Source organism: Mercenaria mercenaria, chromosome 11 (assembly GCF_021730395.1).
Source record: "Mercenaria mercenaria strain notata chromosome 11, MADL_Memer_1, whole genome shotgun sequence".
In the NCBI taxonomy this organism is placed as follows: domain Eukaryota; kingdom Metazoa; phylum Mollusca; class Bivalvia; order Venerida; family Veneridae; genus Mercenaria; species Mercenaria mercenaria.
The window spans coordinates 4,021,234-4,034,110 of NC_069371.1; the positions used below are offsets into that span (position 1 = coordinate 4,021,234).

The 12,877-nt window shown below is 33.8% G+C and overlaps 1 protein-coding gene across 7 annotated transcripts in view; it reads right to left on the reverse strand.

Moving 5' to 3' along the window:
* The window catches only part of LOC123531523 (secretin receptor-like), a 103,854-nt gene that overhangs the window by 6,207 nt on the left and 84,770 nt on the right, over positions 1-12,877 (reverse strand). For 6 of the 7 annotated variants that reach the window (XM_045312576.2, XM_045312572.2, XM_045312573.2 and 3 more), the window contains 6 exons: positions 9,760-9,854; positions 6,621-6,789; positions 4,059-4,215; positions 2,723-2,783; positions 2,204-2,273; positions 1,133-1,224 (listed from right to left, as the gene is read on the reverse strand). In XM_045312576.2, the coding sequence (XP_045168511.2) occupies positions 1,133-1,224; positions 2,204-2,273; positions 2,723-2,783; positions 4,059-4,215; positions 6,621-6,789; positions 9,760-9,854 (644 nt within the window). The remainder of the gene's footprint in view (positions 1-1,132; positions 1,225-2,203; positions 2,274-2,722; positions 2,784-4,058; positions 4,216-6,620; positions 6,790-9,759; positions 9,855-12,877) is intronic. The other variant, XM_045312571.2, reaches the window with a different exon arrangement.

Below are 12,877 nucleotides of genomic sequence, written 5' to 3' on the forward strand. Positions count from 1 at the left end.
TATCATATATCTATCTTACGAAAACATACGTATGCATCGCCCATTTAACAAAATCTTCATTGACCTATAAGTTGTCTCAGAGAAAGTAAATATCAAATAAATGATGATTTTGCATGTCCTTTAGCATTCATTCTACTATGTTTATACATGCAATACATATCTACTTACTACATGTATATGTGTCTTATCAAATCTACAGGTGATTATATTGCAATCTCTATACAACTATCTGTCAAGTGAACAGTACATTCATTTTTTTTTTATTGTATTTGTATATTTTCATAGAGCATGTTCCTTTTACAAAGAACTTTACTTATGTTCTAACATATTTGTTGTTTCTTCATGCTGGCAGGCGGACAAACAAATAAGCTAATTATACATGCGCAACATTTTAATAAACTATTTCCTATGTTTAGTTTGCATTAAATGTTTCAAAATTTCAAATCTTTACCTGAGGTAGCATGTGTGAAATGCAGTTCAAATGAAAACATTTGCAACTAACAATTGCCAATAGATCTTAAAAACAATGTCACGGCAATAATAAACGTGCGCCAATTTCAAACCAGATTAAAAACTTGATCATAAACTCTATCTTTATTCAAAGCCTCTATAGCAAATAAAAACTAAGTCCGGGATAAGAAAGAACATCAAACATCTTCTTAGACTTGCCGTAAAACATTTTTCATCTCAAGTTTTTTAGCTGTATAATGGCTCGTCTAGGTTAGAGACCTATAAACAGGTTCGGCAAAAGTCATTGTTGCTAGCGAACTTGCGAGGCAATTATGTTATCTTGTTTTACAGACTATCAAAATGACTTCAAGGATATAATTTTCTTGCATTATATAATGATTAGATATCAAAGAATTAATAAAACATGGTGAAAGAAAATAGTAAAATAATGGATGTAGAAAATGTATGTTTTGGAAGATCCCGAAAAGAACCATACAGACACTAGACACTACAACGTCAGAAATCACTAAACTTTGTATTCGTGTGCGAATAAGTTTGTTCAGCAAATATGAATTCGTATAAAACTACGTGAGCAAAGTAACTCCAGTTTTCAGATCTTTAACCTGAATGCCAACAAACACCTTTAGTAACTCTAGTGTTAGATGAGCTAGCAACTACCTACCTATACCGGTACCTTTTAACATCCGGAGTTTTAAATGCATTCAGTTTGGTGAATAATACTCTAATAATGTTGAGGAATATGAAAAAGTTGATCTGAAAAATAAAGGTTTAACAAGTGTAAAGAAGTACTGAAAGGCAACACACACAATCCGTACTGGTTATGGAACTGTAGGTTGTAACAACTACCTTAAAAATGGTAATTTATGTCTACTAATGTATACCTAATTATATATGAATTCAGTAAAAAAAGTTGATATAATTTCAAAATACTTGTTTGCTTTTATGAATTGCCATTAGCTTAATTGTAAAGAAATAGCACAAAAATAAACTGAATTGAATGAAATTGTAGAAAAAGTTGATGTTAGAATCAAATGGAAGAACTATAAGTAAGTGATATTATCTATTACAATCATTAAATTATAAAAGGAAGTATTGTTGGCCATTAAACGTTTTGCAAAGTCCCGTATGTTTACAGTCAAATTGGTTTATACTGAAATATGCGTTTTTGAATAAAATGTTTGACTAAAATCCTGAAACACGTCTACAGTACCACAGAAGTCATATTGGGGCTTTAGTTTTAAGCTTCGGGTCTGGGGTTTAACGCGACATATCTTCTCATTATCAGAAATGCTTGGGTTTGTTTTGTCAAAGTCCCTAAGCGGATGGCAGAGTTATGCAGGGACCAGAAAAAAACTTGAAAGGATAATGGAATGACGGACAGACGAACGATATATAGTCCCCAAAACTAGTTTCCATCCAGTGAAGGACTAATTGGCATTCATGCTGATAAAAGAACTCTGCTTGTAATAATTATATCGAAATAATACTACGGCTATTAATAGAAGTAAAGTGCTACAGAGAAGAAAAAGAACGTCAACTGGTTTAATCCCATGCCAGTCAATAAATCAACTAGCAACATGAGAAAAAGCATATATAGTGAATAGGGATAAAAGTTTAAATAGGCTGAATAAATTACTTTAAAAGGTATAAAGTGCACCTATATGCTGTATGTACCGTTTTATACTTTAACCTATTATAAGAACAAAACATAAAGGAAAGTTTAGATACTTACAACCATTGCCCCAACTATAGGACCCCGGATCATCCAGAAATATCCAGGTGTAGGATGGGTATTCCAACATCTAAAACAAAACGGTTAGGGACATTATATAAAGGCAGTTATAAACATCATAGACAAATAGAGTACATAGAGAAGGGGCAAGAGTATGGGATTCTTCGACCAATCTTTGAAATAAAAAAATATTGTTTTCATAAACCGGGAAAAACTGTATTTCTCCAGCTTACTTATCCAGGACGACCTGATATTTCTGATACTAAGCTTTTGATTGATATACCGTATTTCCTTAATTATTTAGGTTTAATTGATCTGTTACCTTTTCCCAGCAGAAAGACCCGCTATATGTCAACATGTCGCTATATTTAACTTTATTTAGAAAGAAAGCAAATAAAATATTTAGGACATACTTCTGTTCAAACAGACAGCGGAAAATGTTAATATATTACGCTATTTGTTACTGCTTGAGAACAAGACGAAATAAAAGCGACAGAAAAATAGTCAATACAAACTCACAATACGTCTTCTAATGTTGCTCGAATAATAACCCACGGTATGACAAACACAATTGGAGCACCTGCAACAGAAATACAGTCTGGGAAATGCAATCTAGCTATTGATCCATTAAAAAGATTAAGCTGAAAATTATCCAGTCAAACGCTAGATATTTTGGACTGGTTTCCAAACTAGGCGGACGTAATCTAGGCCAGTGGTATGAAAAAAGTATCCCATATTCTATCCTAACCGATCATAATCACTTTCAGCCTTTGAAGTATAACCGATCTCATTGATTGCAAAAATGACACTGCAGAAAATGTCTTTTTAAGATATGTATTAGGAACTTTTTTTCCAACTTCGTAAAGGGTTTTGTTTGAAATTACTTCCTTTGTGATATATTTGCGTCTAATACCAGTGACCTGTTATTGATATGCTAGACCTTAATACGATTTGCGCATTGCGTGTTTTATGAGAGATATGAGGTAAATGTCCGCTATGAATTAATATCAGGGTTCCGACTGGGGTTATCATATTTACAATATATCATCGGGACATTCTAGCACTGAAACATTCTCAGCATTTGTCGGTATCGGTTACTATCATGATGATAGGATATATATTAAATTGTTTTTATTGCACGGGAAGCTTAATGATCATCGTGAAAGTTTCAGTGACACAAACGCCACCTGTGGTATTTCACTTTCAAAATGGAATAAATGTTAATGTGAAGCGAAACAGTTAGTCCCCTTTATCACATAACGTCATTTGCTTTGAACACAATACACATCTTTATTTAGAACACATTAACAATGTCATGAGACGTTCTTAACGCTTCAGTATCGTAGACGGTTACCTCTAAGCCTATGTATCATAAGCCAAATGTGTGTGTTGTGGTTGGTGGTTCTTATAGGAAATGCACTTGTGGTGTTTATACTTAAAACATGGCCGGCCAACTCCCGGTCAGCTTCTGTTTAACCTTGAGGCTCTTGTTGTTCATAAAGGTCTGTCAGTGCATGTTATAAATGTATGTAAAACACAGCACAGTTCATTTTATGCAATGACAGACAGCCAGACAGACATATGGCAGACAAGACTGACAGCCAGATTTATTTTGGTAAGGATTACATAATACATGGTTGAATAAAACAACATGTGAAATAATTTAAATTTATTCACAACATGGTTATTATAAAATGACTTGCAAACCAACACCAAGTATAACACAAAAAAGAGTAATGGTAGTTTGTGCTGATGGCATGACATAGAGAGGCACCAACCAATGCTCGAATGAGCTGAGAATAGTGTATCACAATACCGAATTATCACATTAAGTAAGCAGAGATACCGTACTTACCCCAGCCAAACAAAAGGAGTCTCTTAATTCCAGATTTTTCCGAAAACATTGCAACTGTAATTAGCATATGTAGATATATCCCCTCTGTAAATATCCACATGTAGTTGGCACCCAGAATGTAATTAAAGAACGAAAAGAATATCTTGCATTGCCAATGCTGAAAAAAGATAAACAAGTACAATATACTTGAATATACAGAAACGAATTCGTAGTTCCAATTTTTAATTCATGAAGTGGATCTGGTAACAGTACCCTTTAAAGTCTGCAAAAATACTTTTACCACTTTGGATCACTGAATTGCCAGTCCTGTCCCAAAGTATTCAAATTAGAGGAGCAGTCAAAGGTTTAGTTGCTCTGTTACCCCACAAAGTGGTACTCAGTACAAAAAATTCATTGAAAAGGAACGTATGATTTGTTGATTAGATGCATGGATTAATACGAATATACCAACATTTATTTCACTCAATGTTCTATGACAAATCATGCGCACTTTAGAACGACAAAAATTCGGCCGCATTTTCGTACAGTGGAGCAATGATTGCAAATCAGCCCACATATATATACTGTTTTGTTCACATTTATGGATTTTTATAACACGTTTTTCAGTGAAATATTGAAATATGAGATTATATATATCTGACAATAGGCCACAGAATAAATAAAATGGAATTCCACCAATAAAACCCAATTGTTTCAAGTTCTCGTCGTCTATTTGAAAATATTACCTCTATTATCATAAATAATAAAGCGTTCTTTATTTCAATATACTGATGTCACTTATGAATTTTTATTCCAAGTATTCGGAGCTACCGACAGAAATTTGAATAGTGTAAAAAATGAACGGTTTGATGACAAGAACACTGCAGGCAATTATTCATGTTCTTGTAAGTTTAACGCCACTGTTACAAAATGATTTTTTATAACAACTATTGAGGGACTTCATTTTTTTATCGAATCAAATTCTAGCCTGTAAAAAAGTCAAGCTGAAAGAATGGTGAAGTTTTGTACAAAATGGATAGAAATAAATGCGATATGGAAAGTATTTCTTCAACTAAAGCCATCTTATTAACTAAAACCACATCATCGCTGTTTGGTTTATTGTTATCTAATGTCTGTCGTTTGACTTTATATATTACTTTAATGCATTGTAGCATTTGTTTCCCATTTGAAACTTACAATTGTTTCACATGTAAAAAGACGGAAGAAAATCCCCCTTTAACTTGTCCTTAGGTTATGAAGCCTTTAATAATCGAAGCAGAAGTGTCGTTACTGCTTTAAATTATGTTTTCTGAAAATATAATTTGCATAACCGCTGTCAGATTTATACTATCTGGGGAAAGGTTTGGGGGGGGGGGGGCGTGTGTGTGTGTGTGTGGTGGTGTGTGTTATCTCGGTATTTAAGCGGAGGGGAATAGAATTCCTGATGTAAAGTCAGTTTTTAGGGGAAAACTGCATGATCTGAAAGAAATGTTCTGAGAAGAACGGCCTCTACTATAGAAGAAAAAAGGTCCTACAAACTTTCGAAAACATTACATATCTTAACTGAGAATAAGTTGAGAAACAAGAAATAGGTGGCAAAATTGATTAGCCTTGCCTGGAAATAAGTAAATTTAAATTTGAAATCGAACATATGAAGGTGAATACAATAAAATGGAGATATTCCACTGTCATTTATACAATGTTAAACATTGATATCGGAAGCAAGATAAATGTCAACATGAAATACACAATCAGATTTAACCTTTACAATAGATATGAATAGTTTAAATTTCTATAAAGGGAACGTATATCAACCATAACTTCATTCCAGACAAAGAAAAAGTAGACTCTAACATTTCTATCTTTTAACTTTAATAGAATAACAAAAAGTATGGCGATAAATTTATTTGAAATACAATATCAAAGACGACCTACTGAACAGACTAAATCAGTTTTGAAGGTTAATTATATTTCTAATATGACTGACAATGCTTAAATCATCACAACGATACACGTGTTGTATGCATCTAGAAATAGCGCTTTCAAACTCGATCAAATATCTCACTTAATAACAAGATTAAAACAAAATACTGCATTTCTCAACTGTCTTGAATAATTTGCACACATACTGAGTTGGTTATTCGCTTTGCAGAATAATTCGCCATCATTTTCGCCCAAATCGAACTCTTCCGCAAGACGTATTACCATTTCCGGTCCTGACGCGAATAAACAAAGGAGCGTGACAACCTACCATTTGGCGCCATGCATGCGCGAAAACACAGATCTATCATATTTAATAAAAGATGTATTAGAATCGAAATTATTTATAAGCAAAACCGTGTTTGAACACTGTGTACACACTCGGGCGGTTATACGTCGTTCAAAATAACTTCACTCGTGCTGCGCCCTTGTGAAACTATTACGCCCAACGTATAACAACCCATTGTGTATTAAAGGTGTTAAAACACGGTTTTACTATAAATTATTTTGCTTAAATATTCTACGCCATGTTCAGAAGAGTTAGACTGTATTCAAATAAAATATTACCAGTACATCTTAACAATAACAACGCCTCATACATACCGAACTATCTTCAAGAAATTGTATATTGCCATTTTTAGCGACCTCTACATCGAAACTTAAGCCGACGCCTTGTTTAAGAGCGTTCTCTTTGACAAACGAGATGATTGCCCGAAATATGAATGACACAAACAAATTGATATGAATGGTGTTTCTTGGACAATGCAGGCGTCTGAAAAAGTAAAGCAACATAATTACAATTGCACAATCCTCACAATTATTTGAAAAAAAATCTTTTTGGACAGTAAAGAAGTTTCAAGGTGGCACTGCGCACTTCTTTCGATGATAAGACTTACATTCCTACCAAGGTATATCATGCTAAGCTTTCCTGTCGATTGTAGCACTAACAAATAGATCTGGCTATTTACCGGATAATTAAGGTATTATACGTGCATTTGATTCGTACAAAGTCAACATCTGTATAACCTTTACAAATCATCCCTATTCGATGAACTATGCTTATGGAAATATTCGACGACGTAATAATTCGACGGTTAAGTGAAAAAAGCGAAAACTGAAATAGTTAATACCTCTTGAAAAGATACAATCCGACTTTATGCTTGAACTTGTATACATTGCGTTTTTGGAAATAGTTCCTACGCAGTTGACAATTCAAGTGTTTAAAAGTGCAAATTCATGTGTGAAAGACTGCATTTCAAATTTTGTTTTGGGCCATTCTGTCCAATAAATGCGTTATTTTATCCTTTTCACCAAAAAAAGATAACCTCTCGAACCCACCGTAAGTATGCTTTGCCTTGCACATTCTTGAAAACAACAAGAAAATATAAAGAATGGTAGAAAATCTAAAATTTAAATTACATAATCTAATTTATAGCGGTAATAAAATTGTCACAGCCTGGCAGAAGGTTTTAATTAGTAAAGGACTTTAGGTCTCGCCATCTGATGCTCTCCGTTGTCGGTTATATCATGTTGACCTACGATATCATATATCTACAGATTACATAGCGTTTAGATTTGTTCTTTTTCTTGTACCAGAAAACGTATCGATCATTATGTTACTGTACTCATCAATGGATAACTTAGAACAAAGCGATACGCGAAATCAAATTCCAGTAAATAACAAAAAGCGTTATCTCCGATAGTATAAACATGTACAAAGCGCGAATTCTTAATCACGGACAGAAGTCTGCTGTTCTAATTGTGAAATATTAGGTGTTTTTTTTGTGTGTTTTTTTTTTCATTGTTTAACGTCAAGCCGACACAACTGACGTATAGAATATTTGGAGACTTTCCAGCTTTTGATGGTGGAGGAAGACCCCAGATGCCCCTCCGTACAATATTTCATCACGGGCACCTGGATAGAACCATCGGACTTCCGTAAGTCAGCACTTGAAAAGTGCAAATAAAAACTATTAGAAAAAGAACAACAATCATTCCTGATGAATCTGAAATAAACTGATTAGCAACAATTAACTAGTATTAAAAGAATTCACTATACAAATCATTTTGTTACTTGAGAAATGATAAACTATCGATTAGCACAGAAATTTCCAGATCTCCCCACAAATCTAAATAATATTTCATAATTAAGTTATTTTCCGGGATATTATCTATATAAATCTTTCCATTGGTTAATTGATATTTTAAAGGGGCTTGCCTCCTGGAAAATAGATCTATCTTTATTTCCAAAAAATATTTCAAAATAAAGCATAATATATTTATAAAATATCTAAGCTTGTAAATAAAATAAAAATGGAAATAAATGTGTATCTTTCACTAAAACAGTTTATTTTTCAATACTAACGTAAGATGTAGAAAGTATATATAAACTAGCTGGGTTCACAATAAGATGTCATGTACAACAGTCATTTGTGAAAAGAAAATTCCAATGGATCCTTTCGTTTGGGTTTTGTTCCGTTTTTCAATCGTATTTCAATCATATAATGGTGGACAGTTAAACTAATCAGCGTCCCTGGATTTTGTATTTATAGAATGGTTAAAATCAGAAGAGAATCTAGTGATACATGTATATATATAACGGTCACCGTGGCCCAGTGGTTATGGCGTCCGCCTCGGGATCGGGAGGTCGAAGGTTCGAGTCCCATGGGGAGCGTTTTTCCGGGGGATGTTTCTCACGGGACTCGTTCCGGAAAGGCCGGTTCGTGAGACGCGAGCTAGTTAAATGAATGGTTACCGACTTCTATCTGCCTGGCGCCTGGCATAGTGATAGGAGTTTGGAGGTAACTGGTACGCACAATAAAGGTCTCCCATAAGCCAATTTGGCGGGCCCTTTCATAAGGGGTGACACTATAATAAACAAGACATTTACCTTTACCTTATTTATGTTTATTAGTGGTCTTTAGCTCGGGTTTTACTGTAATAAAACAACCTAAACAAACCGTGTGTATTTGTGGATATTGAATGTTTCCTCAATTTGTGAAAGTGAAGCTTTTAAGAATTTTGTAAACACAAAAGAGTCTCTTTAACAGCAGCATTGGCTGTGGTGTTGTACGCGACTCTTGAAATATAACATGAGCTGGGTAACAAAATTGCGTTTACATCTTTACAGAAACGGTTTTGGTTTTGTATGGGAAGCACAGTCTGTTGGTAAAAAAGTATCTTTAAGCGAGTACAGTCGGCGTTTAAGGGATGTATATAAGCAATTATGGAGTCTGGAATGTTAAAATAATAACACACTTAAAAGCTCCTATAAACACTATAAAACGAATTTTGGTCTGGAACCATATGTAAATTGAAATATAAACAGTCACTTGTTAATTTTGGAGCATCATCTCATTGCCTTCTGATAGAAATTAATTGACATGAAGGAATACCATGTGACGAGAGATTTTGTAAATATTGTCATGATTTAATTGAAAACGAGTTCCACTTCTGATCAATTTGTCCTTTTTATTCAGAAATTAGAGATAAATACATCCCACGTAAGTCCACTTCTCACCCCACTCTGTTGAAGTTACTATTGCGGGTAAACGACTATTGGTCGATGCTTTTTTTTAACTGTGTTGTAAATTTGTATGTGGGCCGAATGCCTTTGTACAATAAATTCTAAATCTTAAATAATCTGATATAACAATAATTTTGAAGAGATACTAGTATAGATTTTCCTATTCACTATTCAGTGTTTATATGACGTCATTAAAGCAAGGAGATGGCTACTTACTTGAAGTAAATCATGACTATGACAGCCAGCAAGAGAGACACCAAGGATATCCCATACCCAATGTTGTACATCAGTCGTATACGGTCCATGTGTGCCTGTAAATCAGTATAGAAAAATGTAAAAAGGAGAAGATAGTCCTACAATTTTCTGATGACTGACGTCATATGTGACTGCTGGTATTCATGCACTGTAAATTTTACGTCAACCATATCTCACTATCTAATAGACAACCACATAGACTAGCTCATAGACTATGATTATTATGTTGTTTTTGTTTTGTTTTAAAAATTGTGAATGTAGCCAGTCTATGTCCTATGTTAAATATCATAATATTATAATCAGTTCCCTGAGAAAATCTCTAAAATAGACTGGCATTTGTCACTATTACATAGAATAAAAAATACAAAAGCTTAAATTTTGTGACAAAGTCTTTTTTATCAGTCTAGTGGCTTGTATAACAACTACAATATTCACAAAGTTTGCAGAAATTGTGGTTTATCGCTTGCTATGATTTCGGAAATAGTGCTGATAAACGTACATGACATTAACGAATTAGTAAGTGTTACTCTGTTTGCAAATTTAGCGAATATATAACCATAGCAAATGCTGTCAAATGTGCATTATTTGTTCTCGATAAGCCGAGATTCTTGGCCTTTTCGATTTGACATTTGTTCACGTCTGTTCTTTCGCTGTTATATAAAGTTTGATGTAAAACGCTCGAAGACAAGATTAGTTCAATTGTGATTAAAAGAAAATATTCCTATAGTTTACTGATCTCTTTCTATGGATTTAAGAAAATTCTGACTTGAAACGGTAGGGCTTATGGAAGTCTCTGGAAAAATAAATGATGTTCACGTCAGTGTTTTGTCACAACGTATTTAATTTAACGTCTTGAACAACTGATTTTCGTTGTCTCTTTTGTTGAAATTCATAAAAGAGACATTCAATGAATGCCAACATCATTATGCGCTGAAAAATCGTTTCTTGCTACAGAAATATTTAGAAACTGATGTCCTTACAAGTACAGACTTCTACAATACACTGTTCTCTTCAGTTTGTTTAGTATTCTGTAATTCTAAACTACCAAATGTGAGTATGAAATTTAATATTTTTGCCTACTAAAGGGGAAATCATACATTTGACAGATCACGTGCTGGAGAGAGGTGTTCCCGTCTTTCTTTCACTTTAGGTGGCATCAATATAGTACTAGCCATATAAAGACGTCATAAATTATGCATTATGTCTTATGTGATAGGGACAAATAATCTACATGCCTGCCTTGAATGACAGCCGACCGTCAGTTGCTTTTCTACTATCGGGACAGCATGGACAAGGAACTTCACAATCGTTCTGCTTCTTATTCCACGCTCTCCCTAAAGCAGGGAAAATCTTTCTGTATAGTAGTCATATGCAGGAAATCTATGGATAACATTTGTTAACATATGCGACAAATCGTCAAATCAAAACGTTAGACAATGAAATTTAGTAAGTGGTAAAATTTGTAAAAAAGTTCAAAAGAAAGTTTGGTATATATTTTCATTCAAACGTCTTCAATATGAAAGTAGATATGATAATCGGAGATATGACGTCACATCATTAATACGAACATGTATTACATATACAGTTTAACGAATTTTCATGTTTTCATAAAGTTAGAGTGGCCGAAAATCTAATAATGAGTAATTTAAAATTATTACGAAAAGTGGTATATTTGATCGAATGCCAATTTTCAGATCACACAATAAATGATTAACGTGATATTGTCGTCTGCCACAAATAGCGTCAATTCATTTTAGAGCGCGGACTAGAATCTATCCAGATATCCGCAGAAAACATTTGTGATTAATTTAAGAGACAGGACTGGAAATTCGCGTGACGAGAGCTATTCCATTATTTTCACTAGGAAATATGAGGTTCATTCCTCAAACAGTTTTGACTTGTAAAAATCCTACATTATTTAGACGTCTAATAAGCTACAAGAGCTGCAAGGCAGCTTTAAGCTTAAAAGCACGTTTGTCATGCCGTAATTGATAAGAAAAGATTGTATCTGTGAATCAAAACTAAGAATAGATAGAATAAATAGGATTCTGTCGGTATTTCATGACGACTGTCGCAGTAAGCCGGCTAATTATGGCGATTTGTGCATCTTCATTATCTGAAATCTACTAGGTATTGTCGAACTTCTTTGTCGGCGTTGGCGTTGTTGCGATTTTTGTTTAACTTAATTCTTTTTCAAAAGCTTAAGAACTATAGCTTTGAAACTTCTGTTTATCATCAAAAAGGTGAGTATATTATATGCAAAGAACCTTAACTCTCACTTGCATTTGTCCAGAATTATTACCCTTATTACTTTGACGAACTACTGAAAGTAGTTTTGAAACTTTTCGCACTTGTTTATTTGATTAGTTGAGTACATTGTCCAGGAATCATAACTCTTGCTTGCATATTTTTCAGAATTATGACCGTTTTTTTAAACTTCGAAAATTGTATTTTTTGATTAAATACCACCGTACTTGGATACTACAAGAGCAATGGATTTGAATTTTTGTTTATCACAATTAGGTGTGTATGTAGGCCAAAACCAGAAATAGACTACTGTAAGTAGTTTTGAAACTTTTCACACTTGTTTATTTGATTAGTTGAGTACATTGTCCAGGAATCATAACTCTTGCTTGCATATTTTTCAGAATTATGACCGTTTTTTAAACTTCGAAAATTGTATTTTTTGAATTAAATACGATCGTACTTTGATACTAAAAGAGCAATGGATTTGTTTTTTTGTTTATCACAATTAGGTGTGTATGTAGGCCAAAACCAGAAATAGACTTTCATTCTTTTCTCAGGTTTCGACTTTAGCCCAGGAACATTAAGCGCTGAAATACGGACCGGTAAATAACACAAACTCTGGATCTGCGACTTATACAAGGAGTCGTGCAATGATAAAGTATACGACAAAGCGACATCAGGTAGTCACGATAGTTTAACCGGACGAGATATGCATAGAACGAGAAAACGACGATAAAAAAGTTGATTATTAGAAGGACAACAACTGAAAACAACAAAGTGACAGTACTTTAATAGGCGGAACGACAAGACGAGAATATAATTGAAAAAATAG